This window comes from Synchiropus splendidus, chromosome 11, assembly GCF_027744825.2.
Source record: "Synchiropus splendidus isolate RoL2022-P1 chromosome 11, RoL_Sspl_1.0, whole genome shotgun sequence".
NCBI lineage: Eukaryota > Metazoa > Chordata > Actinopteri > Syngnathiformes > Callionymidae > Synchiropus > Synchiropus splendidus.
This window is the reverse complement of record NC_071344.1, coordinates 12,773,965-12,794,637: the sequence shown is the minus strand read 5'-3', so window position 1 is coordinate 12,794,637 and position 20,673 is coordinate 12,773,965. Positions and strand designations below refer to the sequence as shown.

The 20,673-nt window shown below is 46.6% G+C and overlaps 1 protein-coding gene across 2 annotated transcripts; it reads right to left on the bottom strand.

Moving 5' to 3' along the window:
• Positions 1 to 1,327: 1,327 nt before the first annotated feature.
• adam19b (ADAM metallopeptidase domain 19b) lies at positions 1,328 to 18,617 on the bottom strand. 2 transcript variants are annotated; one of them, XM_053879880.1, is made up of 23 exons: positions 18,394 to 18,617; positions 17,233 to 17,333; positions 17,070 to 17,140; positions 11,121 to 11,199; positions 10,935 to 11,011; positions 8,784 to 8,979; positions 7,384 to 7,449; positions 7,151 to 7,222; positions 6,898 to 7,064; positions 6,710 to 6,794; positions 6,130 to 6,269; positions 5,881 to 6,058; positions 5,726 to 5,815; positions 5,468 to 5,663; positions 4,818 to 4,926; positions 4,491 to 4,707; positions 4,345 to 4,422; positions 3,436 to 3,544; positions 3,235 to 3,364; positions 3,062 to 3,164; positions 2,746 to 2,997; positions 2,406 to 2,476; positions 1,328 to 2,152 (listed from the first exon to the last, which is right to left on the bottom strand). In XM_053879880.1, exons 1-23 carry the CDS (start codon positions 18,479 to 18,481, stop codon positions 2,146 to 2,148), a joined length of 2,682 nt encoding a protein of 893 aa, XP_053735855.1. In that variant the 5' UTR covers positions 18,482 to 18,617; the 3' UTR covers positions 1,328 to 2,145. The 2 variants fall into 2 exon arrangements, with proteins under 2 accessions (XP_053735855.1, XP_053735856.1); XM_053879881.1 differs by lacking the exons at positions 10,935 to 11,011; positions 11,121 to 11,199.
• Positions 18,618 to 20,673: the final 2,056 nt, after the last annotated feature.

Sequence of the window (20,673 nt, the reverse complement as noted above, 5' to 3'; positions counted from 1 at the left end):
CTTAATCAGCACATTAAACAATGAAAACATCTTTCAAAAGCGCACCGTTTCGGAAGAAAGCTTCAATATTAGCTCTGGTGCTGCTAGCTGTGGCTAACGTTAGCTTCAGTTGCTGCTGACGCAGTTGAGGTAATTTGAGTCCAAACTGTGGAACGTGGCCGGTTGATGACGTCACACCCGGAAGTGGCGATTGAATTACCTTTTTTTTTGTTGGAAAAGGAATGATTCGATGGCACTTTCCATCACACGCAAAACTGGCATCTGAACAAAAGACAATTGTTCACCAAGTTCTACTTCCTGGTCTGATGATGATCGCACCGTGATTGGCTGTAAAACTAGTAGTTTTTAAAAAACGTGCTCAGGTGTGAAACAAGGTGTAACAATGACAGTGGAGTGTAGGTGGAAGGGAGTGTTTCACCTGAGGTCAATTGTTGTGTTTCTGGCATTGTATCTCACATTGAAAGAGCCTAAGATGATAAACATGTTGTGAAAACGACTGTGGTGTGATGAGGTTATTATGGGATGGGCGGGTGCTGTTAGTGCTCAGCCCATCATCATCATCATCATCATCATCTCTAATAAATGAACCTCCCCAGGAAGTCATGCTAATGAGGACTGATTGTACTCGACAGGCGTCACGGTGAACGTCGGTCTGCCAGAGCCTCCGCTCACAGGAGTCAGCAAGGGGCTGTTTGGTGGGTGAATGTCAGGTCAGGGGTCACAACCTGCTATTTATCGATTAGAATAAACCACATGAACCACATTCCCAGGGATGGAAGGCCAGGCACCTTCGATGAGTCCAATGGTGAAAACGGCTCCACAGACTTGTCAGTCACCAAGACACTGTGTCTCTTCACTTGATGACAGCGACAGCTACTATGGGTTTGGTTTTACTAAAGTCAGACAGGACTTTGTCTTAAATAAATAGTTTCTTTTTCACTACAGCAAAAGAAAAGAAAAACACTCCAGCCCCATTCCATTTTTGTTTTTTGAGGGACAGAAATTTAAATGATTGATAATAAAATAGAATTTTAAATCAATGGTATGTAAACAAAAACAATATATATAGATAAATGTGTATTTTTAAAATTCTATCATCAAATCCTTTAAAACATGATCCAGTCAATGAAAAGATGAATGAAAATATTATTCAGAAGTCATAATGATGATTGATTTTCTTTTAAACAATGTGTAAAAGTCAGAATAATGAAATATAAAAATCACTTTACAAGGAAAAAATCGAAATATAATGATGGAAAAAAAAATATAAAAACAAACAACAAATGATTTTGCAGATTAAAAAAACACGATACGTTCAAATGCATCACGTAATATTTTATTGTATTTCCAGTAGAAGTGGCCTGAGTTTGCATAGATGTCGTTTGAAGACAACAAATATGGCAGCAGTGTTTCCTTTTTGTCCAGGCGCAGATCAGGCAGGTAAACAAAGTCACATGACAGTACCGCTGGATTATTACCTCGCTTCCACTCTGTCTCACTGCACGTCCCTAAGAGGAGTCGAGAAGGAGAAGAAACTTCCGGTCACGCTTCAGCTGACAGGAAGTCAGATGGAAATCTGAATGCGTTTCATGAAGGTGATCGACAGAGATGCTGTTATGATGTAAAGAATCAAAACGTTCTTCGAGACGCTGATCAAACACACGATAAAAAAGTGCATACTTTGAAATAATAATAAAAAACAGCTGCTACATTTAAGACGTACATCTTCCCTCCCACCGGCAGCCAGCAGCAGGCCTCTCAGGTTCCCACTGGTCCCTTTAGTCCAGTTGAAGTCCCTCATCCTGAACACTCGCCAATAGAAGCACTTTTTCTAAATATAAAACATTCCTCCGCAGCTGATGCTCTTTAAGAGGCACCTGGTTGAGTGAAAGACTTCACTGTAAACATTCATTGATGTTGCAAACTGAATAAATACTGCAGTGTTTCAAACACACGAAGCGGCTTCACATTTCATCTCCAAACTAAGAGAAACTTATTGCATTGTTGTTCCCGCGAACTCGCCGTCTCCTGGGTATCGGATGAGCAAGGCAGCAGTGTTGGCTAAAAGCTGTACCCCGCTCAAGTGGCCGTGTGTTGGAGGCAGACCAACTGCTGTGGTGTCCAGCGTTTCCCTGAGGTCAGGCTTCAAGATCTGGAAGACAGCAGCGACATGAGAGTGAACATCAACCTCCGTGGGACTGAACCAAGAGTGTCGTGCCCCGTCCAAATATCATATTCCACATGAACTGATGCAGTTTCCTCCATTAAAATGCAGCTTCTTTCATACTTTAAAAGTCTAAAAAAATCTTGATCAGTTTGTTTGTGCGTATATGCGTTAGTGAGCTTATAATAGTGAAACAAACACAGATGTTTGAGCTGAGTTTTGAACTCAAAGAACAAAGTACCTGTTTGAGTGTTTCTGTCCAGCAGAGGGCGCCAGAGCGGGATTAGTGGCAGGCAGACGCTTGACTTGTTCCTGTTTTGAAATGTGAAAATGAAAGGTCTGAACCCGGAATGATAACGAATACACAAATAAGCACTCTGCCTCTTTACAAGCTCTACACCATGTAAGCAGAAATGTTCAATAGTGACCAAATTGCTAAATAACTTGTCATGTAACAATGTCATGAAACACTGCAAAGGAGCAGAGGATTGAAATAAACATGAATTCATAAAAATAATACCTGGCCGCTGTTCAGCAGACTGGAGTAAGAAAGAATTCCGTTGCATGGTGAATAAACTCACCAGTGACGGTTTGCTGACCGGACACGGAGGAGGAGGTCTGTTTGGGGGGTCAGGTCTGGGTGCGGGAGGTGGATTCCTCCGGGGCTCAGCCAGCTGAGCAGGTCTCACCGGGCCACTGGCCAGAGGAGGGCACCGTTTTCTGGAAGTCGTTTCAGGGGGAATCTTGTTTTGGGTGGCGGCACACACAGGCACTGGAGGTGGCTTCACCGTTGGACGGACCACGGTCGGCCTGAGGCGCGGAGAGGACTTCCCCTGGGGAGGAAGAAGCACCATCAGAACTGCGACACACCCGCGTGTCAGCCGCATGACTCGGTACCAGAGTCTCCGAGTCCTGGTTCCTGAGCAGGAAGGTTGGGTTGGCATGACCGTTGGCGTGAGCGTCAGGCTGCAGAGGCTTGGCTTCCACCGGGACTGAGCAGCTGGGGACAGCAGCGTTAGCTCACTTTCCACTGAGAACGTTCCACATGAAAATCATCTGTGTGTCAGCACCTGGGCACCGGAGGCGGAGCAGGCGACTTCAGCGGTCGGAGTTTGTGTTTGTGGCAGCACCAGAGCCCGAGTGCCAGCAGAACCGCGAACAGAACCAGTGGGAGGACAACCAGAAGCGGGAGGAGATGGCCTTCAGGAGGAAAGAGCGGTTAGAACACAGCGTCAGCCCGAGGTTCTGGAGACTGGCAAAGAGTGTCGCACTGTGGTCGATGACAGGTCCGCTGTCCACGCTCCCACCAGAGCCGGCCTGATCGCAGAGTGGAGGAGACCAGCCAGCGTCGCAGTGGCAGTTGTGGTTGTTGTTGCACAGCTGGAGCAGGAGGAAATGCTTGTAAATACTCATTCCAAACATGAGATTCATTCAGAGTGCAAAAGAGTGGTCAAATATCCAAGAGGATCAATGTCCCGTAAGAGCAGCAACTAAAATATAGTCTAGGCGAATAAACACTAGGCGTTTTAGTCAATAAAAATCAACGACTACATTGCTGCTTATGTCAACATTAACTCCCTAATGACAGGATTAATTTAGCTTTTACATAAATTATTCAATCTGAATATAGCTCACACGATAGATCAGATTAGATCAGAAGATTCAACAATAAATTGCAACACATTTTCCAGCCAGAAATATAACATTCTGTGAAGAACACGCAGAAACAGACGGGACCACTAGATGGCGGCAGAGTGCGTCCGGTAAAACTGAAGCGATCTTAGACCATTTTGGTTTCGTTGTGATGATACAAGAGCGAACGTGTTGAGGGGATTTATACCGACACTTTCAAGTGTGTGTGTAACACTGCTTTAGTCTTTAGCTACTTCAGATCAGGTGAAGAACCTTGAGTCACTCTTGCAGAAAGTGATTTTCTAATCGTGTTGAAGACTAATCTCTCGTTGTAATAACGGAATTGACTCGGGACACGCAGGAGGATGAATGAAATGGAGAAAATAATTGATGTCCGTTTGTGAGAGCAGAATCGTCTGCGCTGTAGCACAATATCATATTGATAATTTGAGTGAATGTAATTGCGCTGCTCGACTGCCAAAGGTTCCATCACAGATGGAGCTGCCAGGACGTGGAGGAAACTCCACCCTCCCGTCTGAGAGACTCACCCCGTGTCCGTGGCACTTGGTGTTGCACTTGTCGGCCTGGAGGAAAGACGCATTGCGACACTCTCCATTGAAGCAGATCTGGTGGAAGAAGACGCCTGGTCAGACTTCAATTCAGTTCCTGGCCACAGTAGGAATGAGACTTTCACCGAATCAGGGCCACACTTGGTGCCGGTCATGACAAGTCCGGGGTCCAGAGTGTCGCCTTGGACGTCCTCCTCCGCCAACCCCAGCTTGTAAACATGAGTCCCCTTGCAGAAGACCTTCCTGCTACCCACAGTGATGGTGGTGTCTATCGGAACGGCATTGGTCTCGATCGGTTTGGACGAAGACGTTAGGCACTGGATCTTCCCACACATGGCATCTCTGCAGAAATCACAACCACCGTCTCATCAGCAAACATCATCGTCCGAGCAAACACTGACCCCTCAGGAGGGGATCTCAGCTCCACAAACAAAGAGATGTCGGGTCCTCACCTGTCCCTGCAGCGCCTGTATTTCCCGTACAGATCCTTGCCACAGTTGCCGTACATGTCCCCGGCTTCATTTACCATCCGGAAGCACAAATCTGGCGCAGCTCGGCCGTCTGGAAGGAAGCACACGCGAGGGGAAGTGAACGGCAGGATGGGACCACCTGACTCCGAGCAGATGGCAGCGCTCACTCCTCTGCGTGGCTCCCGGGGAACTACAAAGGGAACCTGACTGTGTGTGTGTATGGAGAGAGCCCAGAAACAAATCTCTAATCCTCATCTGGAACTCAACACAGAGAGACGTCACAGGTCCATTACATCACTGCTAGTGCAACCAGTCAAAGGTTGGGATGTGAAGCTGTGGAGCCACACTTCATAAATGAACCACAACAGCACAGATGTCAGACTTTCTGATGAGCTACATGTCAGTCTGCTGACTCAATCACCACGTTCTTCAGTCCAAAAACTCCCCACAAATGAAGCAAGAGCTGTGATGCAACCAGCCCCTCGAGAGGTTGTTGGAAATCATGCAGCAAACGTATCGCACCAGGAATTAGAAGCTCTCCACAGAAGCTTCTCAAACATGCCCTTGCTTAACAGGAGATCGCAGAAGGAGGCGCTGGATTGTTCATGATGGTTTACTTGATCTTCACCCACCTGGACCCCAGATGGAGCGGCACTGCTGCTCCAGAGTGAGGCACATGCCGGTGTAGCAGTAGGCCTGCCCCCCCGCGCAGGGCGAGCCGTCCACCAGGTAGAAATTGGCCGGACAAGACTCCTCCTTGCCGTTGCAGTACTCTGGGAGGTCGCAGGATCCTGAAGGGGCCCGACACAGCACCCCCGGACTCTTGAGCTGCGGGGACACGGAAGCTTTGTGAGGTCGCTGACCTTGCTGGAGCTAGTTTGGCGATGTACCTTGCAGTTGTGACAGCAGATGCCGTGAGCGCACTCGGCTCCAGCTTTCAAAGTGCAGTTGTTGGCATTGCAGCAGGGGCTGGTGCACTCCTTCCAATGACACAAAGTCATTAAAATGCTGTTTTGACAACAGGCGTGTGAAAAAAAGCGGACACCTCTTCCTCGCCACAGTCACATTCCTCCCCCTCCTCCAGGTAACCGTTGCCGCAGCGCTGCCCTCCGTACAGGGAGCGGGTGTTGGGCAGGTTGAACAGACACTTCCCACCTCCGGAGTTCAGGTAGCTCTTCAGCTCCTTCATGTTGCAAGCATTGAAGACGCGTGGGAACGGGTGCCTGGCCAAACAGGAAGCGGGTCTGATGAAACGTCATGAAAGACCTTGGGCGGTCGTGTCTGCGGACGGTACCCTGTAGCAGCGGCCATGATGCAGCCCCCGTCGTCCGCGTCGGTCGGGCAGCAGCCGGCGCTGTCGTGACTCATGCCAAAGTTGTGGCCCATCTCGTGGGCCATGGTGGCGGCAACACCAACTGCAAACTCTGAGTGGTCCTGTATCAAACAGTCAACTGTTATACAGCATGTTCCCACTTTACTCTGTAGGATACATTCTGTCATTTAATGTCAAACTTGTGTCATAACATTGCACTCATAATACAGCACTGTACATTAAATAGGTTGCCCTGGAAAACTATAACTCGTCTAATGTATTCAAAAATATTTTACAGAAAAAAACATTTGTTTTTGATTCATATCCTGTGGCATGTTTGTGTTTTTGTGCTGGGAGTGGTTAAAATAAACCTCAGTGTTGATGGTATGGATGAAAGTGTTAACAGCACCGACTCACATAAGACAGCTCAACATTGGGATGATCAGGATGCACATAGTTTTGGACCAAATACGAAGACAGATTTATTCAAATGATGAATAAATGCAAGTCAAAGGTTCTTCCCTCTTGGACCAAAGACTACGATGCAGCTTGACTTCCTCACCGTGTTCACCCCTCCAGACTGGTAGTCGGAGCACATGGCTTTGAGAGGTGCCAGGCCAATGGTGGTGCCCTGGAATGACACTCCCCTGGAGAAGAGCAGAGAAGATCAGCTCCAATAACTGGCCAGCAGGCTTGTCCTCTTAAATCAATAAGAGACAGTTATGATGATGGAGGTGAGCAGACACTGACGTGATGAGCTGAGCGTTGTCGTTGGGCAGCGAGCGCAGCTGCTTGCGCCTCCAGGAGAGGAAAGCTGCCAGCGTGCTGTGGGGATTGTTGGAGACGTTGATCATGTCCTGGTGGGTCCAAACCTCCAGTCCAATTAAAGCAACCCGGATGTTCAAAGGCTTGTAGTACTGCGTGTGGGTGAAGGACGCAGAAAAACACCAGTGTTGAGTGGAGGACGTCGCAAAAAGACTCGCTTATTGAGTCGTCAAATTACCTTGTCGACCAAGTTAGCGGCTTCCAGCAGCTTCAGTTTGGTTTTCTCAAGACTACTCCCATGCTCTAGGAACTGGAAACCATATTGTTAAACGGAGACAGATCCACCCCTGCACTATTTCCACCATCCAGAAACCACAACAGTTGGAGTGAAATGAGACGAAAACACCACCCTCCTGCTCTAAAATAACGTTTAAGAGCTGCTATAAAGTTGCTTTTGTCTTGGAGCCTTACCTCGGCCTTGTCTGCCACCAGCAGCAGCTCCACGTACTTCATGTTCTGGCTCACGTCCCTTCGTTCCTTAAAACACAACAGGACAGATGACCTTTGGTCTCCACTGATGCGGCGTACACAGAAACTGTAATGTAATTTTACAATACGCTCAAGACAGGAAACTGTCTCGCCACCCCGAAAAAAAAACAGTCTGCTGCAATGTCACAAGATTATTTCCCTCCAGTGTTGGATTCATTTCGCAGCAAGATCTTCTATTGTCATCTCTGAATATGCCTGTGCCATCAGGGAGGAAGCAAAAACTATTGATAGCATATGTTTGTTGTTCAGTAGTGTTGTAGAGCTCAAGATCGGTGTTGGTCTTCAGAACACTGATAGCGTCTCAGTCTTGTCTTGGACTGGCCGGACTTGGGATTTCTACTCAAGACCGTTTGAAACTGACAGAAAAAAACTGCCAGAACTGGTGAAAGGAATAACCTGCACCCACTGCAGCCCATTTGTGGATCAGTTTGGGGCTCCTTATATACACCATCTTGGTCTCCATTCTCTCCAGTCTCCATAATGTCTAGGTCTCGGTTGGTGTGGACTTGACTGCAACACTATTGTTGAGTGTATTCAGCTGACTACAGACCTGGGGAACATAACACAGCCAGCCTGACCAGGTGCAGCAATCTGAATTTCTTTTTCCCGGCCAAGCTGTGAATTTTGCTATGCCTAGGTGAACAGGGCGAAACCTTCTCCAGGTTCTCCGCGGGAATACTGAAGAACAATGGTTGGGAAATGCAGGTGGGAAAGTGAGGGTTCAGACGCCACAAACAACTTCCAGTCTCAGAGGATAGATGAGTGCGTCAGTCCCGCTCCTGTCATGTCAACAGCAGAGAAGCAGAGGGAGGAGTGGGGGAACTCAATCAGACCTACTGGGAAGAGCAGCGATTTTCTTTCCTTTTTTTCCTCCACCTAATCGATAAAATTGATTTAGTGGCCGCTCAATTCTCTCTTGTATTTTCCCAGAAAACTAAGGCTCCATGCGCGGACATTCATGTTTAAATTTGCACCGATGGACAGTCGATTTATCCAGTTATTGTAAGCAGAGGTGATCATTCAAACCCACACAACCTGAACACCATGTTCCTCCTTCAACATTAGATTTGTCGATGGAACCTTATGCTTGCGGAAGGGAGAAGAATCAGACCCACGTCTGAGGGCATGACTGAAGCAAAATGAATTTAGAAAAAAACTTATGCTTATAGAAAGCTGCTCTCCCTCAGACACCAGGTAGAGAGTGGGAACCCAAATTATTGAGAGCATCCACAGATGTGCTCCAGACGATCTTCTCCATGCTCTTCAGCAGGTTTCTCTTCGACAGCTATGTTCACACCCGCCCCGTTTCAAAGTCGCCCTACCCTGTGAGATGATGTCACTCCACGGATGAAGTTGCCAAGTCCACCCTCCGGCTCTGTGTTGCCATGGTGATGCAGACACTGACCCCTGGGTAGGTGGAGGCTGTCGGCTCTGAACACGACGTGCCGCTGGGCGTCTGTGGCAACAGGATGCGGCTCCACCAGGTAGCTCACGCTTGCGTTCACAGCAACGAGTCCCCTGAGGAAACAAGACACAGTGCACGGCTGCGTTCAGTCACAGCAGGAGATAATCAATAAAGGTGTCGTCTCTACAAACGGCACGTGAAGAGATGAATCTGTTGCTGCCTCAGCAGATGGGAGGAGCAGACGGAGGAGCTCGAAGCTTTACAAGTGAATTTACTGGCGTGTATAATGAAGCTGGGAGCCCTTGCGAGTGTTTATATCAAAAGTATGTTTTCATCAGCAGGTCAAGCAGCTGCAGAAAACATCTGGAGAAGCCTGACACCCACATGCCCAATATCACATCTCTCCAGAGGAGCCGCATTAAACGCAGATTTATTCTCTTACGTCTCCATATGCGCTGCGACCGGGCCAGAAACAACACACATCCTGGCTGAGATTTGTGTCAGTGCCTGTCAGCTCCTCCTCGGCCGCCTGTGCTTCCTCTTAAGAGTTCAGCAGGAAGTGCTGGCCGCACTGGCTCCACATCGGGAGAACACTGCACACACACTGAGCTGGACTCAGTGAACCAGCACCAGAGACAGTGACCTACTAAGAGACGGCACGGCACGCAGCTGCTTCCTGTCACTTCATCTGATCCTGTCAAAATCAGCCCGGCAGGTTTCCATGCAAAGCCAGTGGCTGTCCAGTTAGATCTGCGCTCAAATCACACAAAAAAATCATCCAATCCAGTTTGAGCCAATGACAAATCATTGCTTGAGATTATCTTCCCAACTTCTACAGGTCAGACTGTGTTGTTTTTTGCACGTTAAAATCTGTACACGACAGTCGGTGACAGGTGCAGCAGGATACCGCACAGTGATGGAGGAGGTGAGGACGGACTAACTAACTAACATCTGCTGAAGGATGAGCACCTTCCTCGGATGACACAGGAAGTGCACCAGGACTTGAGAGCTGGAGTCGACAACAACAATCGCTCCAAGCGCCTCGGACTCTTCTCCATCACGACCATCTACCTACTGATATGTGGAACTCCGTGGTTTATGGGAGTCCAGGTCAATGTGTGCGAGGTTTTTCTCTCAAGGAAGTCATGAACAGATGGACCAACAGTAAGAGGCAGAAGTGAAGCCCGGGTCTCTGATCTTTGCATTTGTATTTGCAGCGTGTTATAAGTGAGAGCTTAGAGGAAACATTTGTTTGCTAGCACATATCGTCATGATGGAATACACTAGCACACTGTGGATTATTGGCCGTACAAAGACAATTACTATGTTATATAATGTAAAATATCAAGTCACCAGCTGATTAAAATAAAGCAAACCCTTCCCAGCTGGACCTTCATGTAACCTCTTATAAAGATGACAGTGTCCACAACAATGTGTCTTTAAACCTGCGTCGCCACATCTGTAAAGTCATGGCCACCAATAAAACTCAAAGTAAAGAGCTGCAAACAGACCACAGCTGGCCTGACTCACAGCAGCTGGCAGACGGGATTCATGTTTTGCCATGAAGCTCCTCATACCTTCTTCCTTGTGGTTCTGTCTGGTTCTGCCTCTATACATGTGCTGTGTGGGTCTTCCCTCCTAAGTGAGCTCCGCGAGGCCATCTGTGGTGCTTTTTATTATGAATCAAAGGTGCAGTGTAAATCAAGTCAAACCTCCTGGAAACATTACAGCAAACTAAACCATCACTCATAAATTCAGCCTCGAACATATGACACAAATAACCGAGTGTTGGATGTGGTTTCAGTCAGACCAGTTATCATATAACTGTTGTGCTGTTTTTCTACTTTATCCATTTGACTGACTATAGATCTGCTATTTTAAAGGGTACAGTTTCCTGCCGCTCAGTCATTGTGCAGTCATTGAGATCACAAGATAACTGGACCATCTATGTCATCATCAATAATAATACTATAATAAAAATATATATTTCGACAAAGTTCAATATTCACTTTTGATTCACCAAAATGGCTGAGATGAATGCAAATTTCAAAGTTCTTTTCAGACCTACCTGAGTCCAGAGCAGGTGCTGACAACAACGGTGGAGTCTTCCAGTCCCTGAACTGTCCCATGATAGAGGCAGTGTCCCTGTAAGAGCGAATCAATGTCACGTGCTATTTTCACACCACCAACATGAGCTGGCTGATGTTCAAGTTCATGTGTTGATTTCACGACAGCTGTGACTGGTGAAACTCACCACATCAGCAGGAGAACTGGACTTCCTGCTCCCATCTGAGGCGTACCATGTCTCCTGATATCCAGGGGCTAAAAGTTGTCTGTGCAATGAGGAGAAAAACTTATGACGTATAAAGCGATAAAAGTGAGTTCATTGTTTTAAACACCGCATTAAAAAAGTGAAACCTCGGAAACACTTTATCAAATATTCATTCAGAAAAACAGGCTGCTGCTGAGTTTTCAGGCCAAATCCTCTCAGAATGGGGAGAATGTTTCCCAAATGGACCGTTTGTGCACCAAGAGACTGTTCAACTGTTCAAATGTTGCACTTACATCTGCTGGAGCTTTAGAGGCAGATCAATCACAAATCTGAACATGTGTTTTCTTAGGTTCAACTCATATTCAATGTTTACATGCTTTGTTTGCAGCTCGTCTTTTTCAGGCTGATCACGTCTTTAAAGCCATATTTATCCATCTTCTCCGCAGCTGTTTCTTGGTCAAAACATCTCTGTCATTTCTGCTCCAACAACCTCCCTCAAATGGGTGGCAATCCAAAACCATAAAAATGCATCTGCATACGTAAACAGATGTTGACCCACTAAAGCCAATGCACGACAGAACGGCTCAATCTTTCTTTGTGTGCAGTGAGAACGAAAGCACTTGTCACACAGTGAAGCAAAAGATCTCACATACTTTCTCACAGTTCAGTCATAGCTTCCAGTTTCTCACAGAATACAGTGAAAGAGTTCAGTATTTTGTCTTGAACTCTAACCCATGGCTTTATCCAATAGGCAAGCCGTGACAGGAGATACCAGGCTGAACGCTCAGTGGTCAGGAATCGTGGAGGGCTCCAGACATAAGCATCTCAAAAGGACGTTGCCTGATCGCCTTCATGTTAAGGGAAGATCTACATGAAAGTGAAGCGATTATACGTCTTTCATAAGCAGAAAACCCGTTTTTGTCAAGTCTGGTGGGGCGGCAGTGTTGTTGTGTTCCGAGGGCCACAGACTGACAGTTTTATTTTGGGGTTAAATGAGATGGTTGTAGCTCCGTGTGGGCAAACAAAGGTGTTAATATTTCCACTTACATCAATAACCAACCGTTTTTATTTTATTATTATCAAGGTGTTTCGGCACAGGACCAAGTTCTGAAAGAGGCTGGCGGCAGGGAAGTCCACATGGAGCAAATTTAATCCTTATTGTTCGTAGTATTCCAAGTAACTCGTGAGAGTCGCCCATGCATGCACCACCAGGCATCTGTGCCGGTCACACACGCCAAGCCAGGACAGCATATCACCAGCATGAATGCTTCGCCAGATATACGCCATCAAAACCTGCCACTGTATGGATGAATTTATTCTGTAGTCTGATGATATAAAGTAATGGCTAAGTCGCCTGTTTATTCCTGATATTCCATAAACAGTGGAGTAAAAACAGTTTCCGGAGCCCTGTGCATTGCACTGTGTGCGATATATATATATATTATTATTATTATTTTATATCTAAACATATTCTCTGTTATTTGTTGACTTTGATACTAATGATGAGAGCTGATATATAGAAATGGTCAAGAATTCTGTTAGTTTTCTTGTAAACGAATATATAAAATGTGTATTTGTTTGTGTCTGTACAATGCAGCTACAGCGTTTGGAACGAAAACAAAAAAATTACAAGATTTTTCATGAGAGACTGTGTCAAGTTATAAGGGTGGTTTTCCACAACTATATGAATCATATAAGGTGGTAGAATGACCAGATGAACTTTCCACGGACGATGTTTGTGACAGCGAATATTAATCTCCAATAAGATCATCTGTTGCTGATGTGAACTGTCTTTTTTTTTTTTCAGGGGAACATAGACAAACGATCCAGAGCTAAGGGAGAAGTAAGTCCAGTGTCATTACACGTTCACAAAGAGAGGAAGAAATCATGAAAAACATCTATATCTTAAATCAATCCAGATGAAAGCCCAATAAAACACCACGGCCCAACATATAGTAAAAGAGCTCAGTGACAGAGAGGTCCAGCGGGAAACATTTCAGAGGCGTGTTTCCCTGTCACCCGGTTCTCTTGATCATAAAGTACAGTCTGAGCTCCATAGCACTGCCTTGGCACGGATTTCCTCATAAATCTCCTGTCCTTTCGTCCTCTATGTGATGAACGATGCTTCATATCCTTCAGACAAGAACGTGCTACAGTGACATCACACATCCCGCCGCAGACTCGGCGACACGGTCGACTCCATGCTCTGCAGCTATAGCAAAGTTTCCCCCAGAACAATGAGTAAGTCAAGATCGTACTGGATCAGGCAGATATTGATTCACTCTTCCAAGCAAAAAGACCCTTCTCCCTAAACGACAAGCTATTCATTCAAGGAACAATGAAGACGAATGAGGGCAAGATGGGGATTTTTCCTGCTTCCTCCCCCCCAGATGCCCTCAAGGAGATGAGCCACTTAAAACAATGGCAGCCTGTTGATGCAATCACCAACAAAGCAAGGCTCTTCATCTTTTAACAGATTACAGATCGGGGCGGGGAGGGAGGAAACATTTAACAGCACACATGCTCCGTCACACGACCACAGGACATAAAACCATCACTCAGCACTAATGAGAGCAGCTGATGTCACTCCGGCTGATGCCGGTGTGTGAGATGACCTTCCAACCTCGTCAGAGAGATGAAGTTCCTCAGAGAGAGAAATGGATGGAAACACTGTTTTGCTTGAGAGACGTCATCAGAACCAACATACTCACCTGTGCAACCTATAATTCCGTCTTGACCTCATTGAGATAATGCCCAGATTAAGAGACTCTTATGTGACAAGCATCGTGCCAGTGAAATGATCGGCAGCTGAAGGTGTGAGCGAGGCTTATGGCTGTTCATTTGATGCCATTGAGATGAATCCTGGGCCAGAACACAGCGCACGTCAGAACCGTGAAACACATGTTGCAGTAGTGAAGCACGTTTGTAGATTCACCAGCACTGTTGGTTGGCACAAACTGCAGTGAGAATCTCTGCAATAAAGACTGCACTAAGACAAGCAGTGATGGCCTGGGGAGGTGGGGGGGGGGTCTGGAGGGTTTGGATTTGATCCAGATTCCAGACAGATGCTGTGATTGAAGAGTCGGGCTGAATCAGCCTGCACGGCGGTTCAGCTGAGACAAAGGCTTGGTTCAGGCTCTGAAGGAGGCAAAAAAAAGTGTGATGCTAATGTAACTGGGAGATAAAGAAGGGGCCGGGGGGGTTGAGGGATGTGGGGAACTACATTAGGGTCAGTGGGTTGCATTCTCTCATGGTATCGGGTGACATCACCGCACATATCGCAGGGAGGCAAGTCCAAGCAGCACTCAGGAGCGGATGATGAAGAGGCTTTTATTGCTGAGGGAGGACGTTGCTCTGCTGCGTGTGGCGCGGCTCTGCTCCCTAGAAGGATCAAGCCTCTGGCACAGTGAGACTAAACACAGACACAAGGGAAACAAGGACAAGCGGAGACGCTCACTCCTTTGTGCTCCCCGGACCTGTGATCCATCAGGTCCGCCATGGTCCTTGCTTGTGTACTTAGGATGTGTTTGTGTGCAGAGTGTGTCATCCATCTGCGTGTGGCCATGGTGATCAGTGACGACCCGTGGGAGACGCACGTGTGTGTGTGTGGCAGGAGGGCAGATGTCGGACCCGAGCGAGCACAGGATGGACACTGAACATCTCACACCCAACTTCACTCCCAATGTTTTCCGCCTCACACCTCAACCCCGCAGCTCCATCGCTCACTCTCGTGCACCATTTCCTCCCTCTGCTTTTTACATCCCTTTTCCTGCACTCTGAGTCAGCAAGCCGTTCCCCGCCTGGCTCCTAACCAAATTTAAACCTTGTACGCACCGCAGCCTTTCATTACGATAAAAGCCCAGGCCCACGGAGGTAAACACTGACCCAAAGGGAAGAGATTGCCGTACACACACTTACTGATAAGGGAGGACATAAACGGATTATATCTCTGGACCCGAGCCACTTGAAGAATGATCCCAGCAGAAGTTTTGCAGCTCTGACTGGCCAAGTGACGTGTTAAGTTAAGAGGGTCGAGGAAGATGAGGGAGATGAGGAGTGAGAGGGTGTGGAATAATAGCGGAGTTTTTATCCTACAGTAGACTGACAGTGCAGCGGGCACTGAGGGAGCTGGGGCAGCTGGAATGTGGGCAGTCTTCTGGTCTGCCTTTCTATAATCAGACATTGATCCTGATTTATTATCACTGCTCTCTAATTCAGCTTGTCCTTCAGTCTCAGAGTCCACAGAGACGGATACAAGCAGAGCACAAGGCATAGCACAGCAACCACAACTGGGAATCTGCCGCCTGTAAAGGGACTGGGCCGAGAGACTGCGTGGTATTTCAGACGAGAAAGAAGAATATTAATCATAAATAACAATAACATAAGCAACTAATGGCTCAATAACAGCCACAAGAATCTCCACCGAAACGCTAAATCCACAGAACATAACGCCAAACGAAATTAAACCATTATAATTGAAATTCAGTCAGAGTTTTCTGAAGAAAGGATTCTGTTGTCTGGAAAGGCAGAGCTCATCATCACATGACGCAGCAGCCATTTCTGAACAATGAGAAAATATTGTCCAGTGAAGTGGCGACACCCGGACAAGACATGACTGTATTTGTTATTGTCATTTAGAATCATGAGATTTACATACATGTTTGACTAAACAACCTTGTGATTCATAAACAGAAATATTAAACTTGTATGGTCCTTTATGGGCAATAGACTTCATTGGTAATTTTAACTGAATTAAAAATGCATGCGAGGGGCGAACAATGAGGGAAAAAATGTGGGAAAAATATTTCTATTTTCATGTCCTCGTTCGTCCCATAGATGCATCCATTTTTTTCTATAGCTGTGTAACTCGAAAATATTTTAAAGGTCGAGGCAGTTTATGTTTCTGAACCAGGGATGTATGGATATTTTATCACAAATAAACATATTTTTCATGAATGTATTTGCAGTATATTAGCCAGTGATTAACCTGGCAGTTAGTGGCATCGTGTTCAGCCGGGCTGCAATCCACCCTAGAATTGTTGCTTATTTACCAGTAAACAAGCAATGATCAGCGAGTTAATGCTTGTCACCAGATGTATTTACATAGTCTGAATAATTCAATCTCACTAAGCGCCTTCACAGCGGGTTGTACCCTTTAATCTTGCCAGATTGCAGAGTGGCCAGTTCCTCCAAAAGGTCGCACAATATATCCATTTAACTCAATCACATTTTAATCTTCTTACTTTGTTTGCATCTGTTAGTGAGCTTCCACGTTTCAGCCGCACAGACAGATGTGTTTTTTTTTTGTTCCTAACTGAAGCCATTGACAGGAAGTCCAAACCCTCTTGGTTTCAGGATGTTGCATGACTGTTTTCACAACTTAATGTTGCGTGCGCTCCTTCCTTCGTCCATGAGAAAATGTCACATTAATTTCAAAATCTGGAGGAAATTGAAGAGTGTGACCACCTGCTGGGCAGGGTGAGGCGGGGGATAGGGTGAGGGGGGGCGATCCCTTAGGGGACAGTCGTTCAGACATACTGGAGACAGGGTGATGTTTGTGTGAGTGAAGGAATGGATGCACGGTCAGTTCAGTTCTGTTACTAATGTGAAAGCCTCCTGGTCCGTGTGCGAGCTGAAGATTAGCCTGAGCCATGGTGTTGCCCATCAGAAGATGGCGACCCTGCAGCCACCCCCTGAAATCACAGTCCTCCAAACTCGCCCACCTTTTCCATCACTGTTCTGCTGAAGCCACTAAATCTGACTGATGTCATTTAGGAGCAGACGGACTTCCTGTCAGCTCAGGACAGGCAGATCGGGTGTCAACCTAAAAGCATCAGCCTGGATCCATCCATGCACACCTAACATCTGCTAAGTCCTCTTCAGCTCCCCCCATTGTTTCCTGACATGTTTCTGCATCTTAAAGAAACTCACTCATTTCTCTCCAGCAGCAGCTTCAGCTCCTGACCTTCTACAGAGAGGAGAACTTGGGCCTCGGCAGGGTGCTGGAGTAAAAAAAAAAGAAAAAAAACACAGCAAAATCAACCTTGAGCTCCTCCTAACATGCACATGATAGAAAGAAGCAAGGAGTCTCTACCTCTCTGTTGGCAGACCTGCCGTGCCTGTGAGGATGCAGCCATACAGGATAGGTGACCTCATAACTCTGCACATGGTCCTGGAGGCTCCTCTGAACACCTCCTGCAGAAGACATTCATCTGAATGACAAAACAACTGTACACTTCACATCATGCTCGGCAGGGACATCACTGTCTTCAGTGATCAGTGATCTGGTGCGAGCAACAACAGAGGGCCCAAAGATCATATCTTCAGTTCGACCGTTTGGTTCGACCTGCTGCTTCATTCACCTTAGCCACTGATGTGTCAGTATGTCTTCAGAGTAGACTGACATCTTTAGCGGGTGATGTTTACACGGTTCACACATGCAACCATGACACAAATGATACCAGTATGTTGCAACAGATCCGCTCTTTTCCCAACACCTTTTCAACCGACAAGTTCCCCTCAACGCCACCATCATTCCTTCACAGTGACTGCAACAAACGCTGAATATCATTCGAGCATGACAGGTCATCTAGAATGTCCTTCAAATATTGGAAATGGACCGCAACATTAGAACATGGCCAGAATGGCAGAACAGTAAAGTGACAGCAAGATGCTTCATCTTAACACATTAGATTTGAAAGTCCTCATATTTGACTTTCTTGCTTTTCACCAATGCAGAATGAATTTATTATGAGATACTTCTGCTCCCCTAAAGAACGTCTAGTTACTGAGCTATATTTGGATAAAGAATAGGGCACTTTCTTTAAATACAGTGCAGATTTGTGTGAAAATAGGGATTATCTTCTTTGGCCAAGACGTGTATCCATTTAAGATTTCTCATCAACTTTTTTTTTATTGAATTTGGATTATAACACTCATCTTGACTGAGATTTGCCGGTCAAATACTTTCCACACATAAGTGTACATAACAGTTTCCTTTTACAATGAACATTGCCTGCCATATTTAAACTGGATGGATGGATGTTTTCATACTAGAGCCAGAGAGGAAACCCACATGAGTACAGCTCAGTCAAATTTAATTTTGTCAACACAAAAGATTCACACAGTTCTGGTTTTATTTATAGGCAATGATGCAACATTGGCTCTGGGAACGCACACCTGGCTGCACAGTGAACTTGTCATCGGATAAAACGATGTAAATAATGTCTGGTGAATCAGAAAAAAACGGACTCACCACTGTAAACGGCAGCAGCAACACAGTGCAGGAGAGGCAGGAGACACAGAGACGCGGCTTCCACAGCAAGTCCTGCTCCGGGACGCATCCTCACGTCAGCAGGACGCTCCGCAAGGAAATGGTTCACCTCAAACCACTGTGTTTCGGTGGGAACGGCGCCGGTGTGACATCGCGATAACCCGCCTGCTGCTGTGGGAGAGCGACGCGCGTGAGCGGCCGCTTCATCTCCGCCACCCCTCCCCTGCATCACACGGGCCAGTGTGTGGGCGCATGCGCAGAGAAGGTGACAACGAAATTCACTGAGACTGAACTGAAATTATTACATTAAAAAGACGACAAAACATGCACATAACAAAGCATAACAAAGTCACACAACAATAAAGCACTAACGATTAAAAATAGTATGTTCAATGATTCCATTGCAATATAAGTTCCTGGAGCTCGTCCCAGCTAACCAGGGCGAGAGGCACACTCACTCAAATATCAATTGACTTGTACATGGACGAGTATACGACTGAGAGAATGTGCAGAAAGGAGATGTTTGCCCAGCCACTGCAGCACGGTGGAAGTGAGAAGAAGATGAGACGACGAGTGGAGGAAAACGTTCATGTTAAGAACATGCACCTACAGTATGGTGCATGCATCAGGTCAGTGAGGCCAGGCTCAGACGAGAAAAGTCCCGATGGGTCAAGGACATCGATGAGAAGAGATGGACCCAAGGAGTTCAGACGAAGCCTCTCGCTCCTAGAGTGGAAGCGTATCGTGCAAGGAGCGAGGAAGTCAGGAGTGAAGGTGGCGCAGAATGGGAATGAGGACAGTGGTGCTCTCGGACCAACCCAGGGAGTCAAGGTGAGAGCAGCGTCTCAACAGGGATCAGCTCTCAGCCCCAGCGCGTTCACTCTGGTGGTAAACTGACTGTCAGAAGAGACTTGTGGATGATGATGTTTGCTGATGACATAGTGATTAGTAGGACGAGAGAGTAGGTGCAGGAGAGGCAGGAGAGAACAAGTGATGAAAGTATAGAGGAAATTTGGGACGAAGAGTGAGGGCAATGAGGAGATTGAAACCAACAGCAAACCTGCATATTTTAGCAGCGTGGGAGGAAATGGGAGTGCCTGAAGACCTATACAGGCACTCACATTTGCACATGTGCTCCTGTCACACTGAGATGGATTACAATGATAATTCATAAATAGACTTCCCAGGCAGTTGTTTAGATGTGTACTCAAGTTTCTATTGAAGTACTGATGCCTCTACACCTTTCCGCTTCCTGTGGTTTCACAGTTGTAGGGTGCATCTCCTGCTGACTTAAACCTGAACCCGGGTTGTAAAATGAGTTTCCACCCTTTGATCGCCAGTCATTTCTGTCTCAGTAGCAAAACTATCCTCGATGAACTGGAAACTGTGAGTGGGTCAAGAATATTTCTAACAAGTCTCAAACAGGAGGCCTGAATGTAAACACGCACTCTGTAAATAAATCACTTGCCTCCACATGTTGGGCTCTCTTACACCTCCCCCTGTCTTGGGTCAGCGACAGTGTTGAGTTTGGCTGCGACCCAGAGGGGATAGTTCGGAGCAGCTGCTTCGGGACTTTTCAAAACAAGACAATAGTAATGTACGTCAATGAAGAGTGGACACCGTTTCCACAGCGCCCACTGTAAAGAGGACGGTGGTGAGTGGAGGGATAGTAGCCACATGCTTAACCGGGTCACCGAACCTAAAATACCGCGCCATAGTAACCGGACCTATTACAGTAATGGAATACAGTTGGCTCCGGCAGCCATTCATACTGAGCCGGTCACTCAGAAGTGCCATGATAAATATGCCCAGCAGCACATGCTGCGGGGATAGAGTGTGAGGTATTCTTAGCATCGATGACAGTGCAGGATGATGCCGCCATTCACATCTCAGCTTGCCACCCCGCCCACAGGAATCCACACACAACTGCCTCGTAGTTTCGCTCACAGACACGTCCTCCATTGTTAAAGGAAGTCATGCTTTCAGTGGTGTGTTTGCACCGGTGGCCACAGCGAAATCTCAAGTCCCTGCTTGGATCAAGGAGCACAGTCCTTGACAATGATAATTTTACAGGTCAGAAATGTCCTCACAGACCACAAAAATTGGCACCAAATTCTTCACACTTGTTCTCTCACAGATTAATGAATGTTTGAGCTGTTAAGGATTTCACTCTTGTTTTGTTCATTGTCTTTCTACAAAGGGAAACACCAGTTGGCTGATGGATCTGATCACGCTTGTATTTCATCCAGGCTGGAGAAAGGT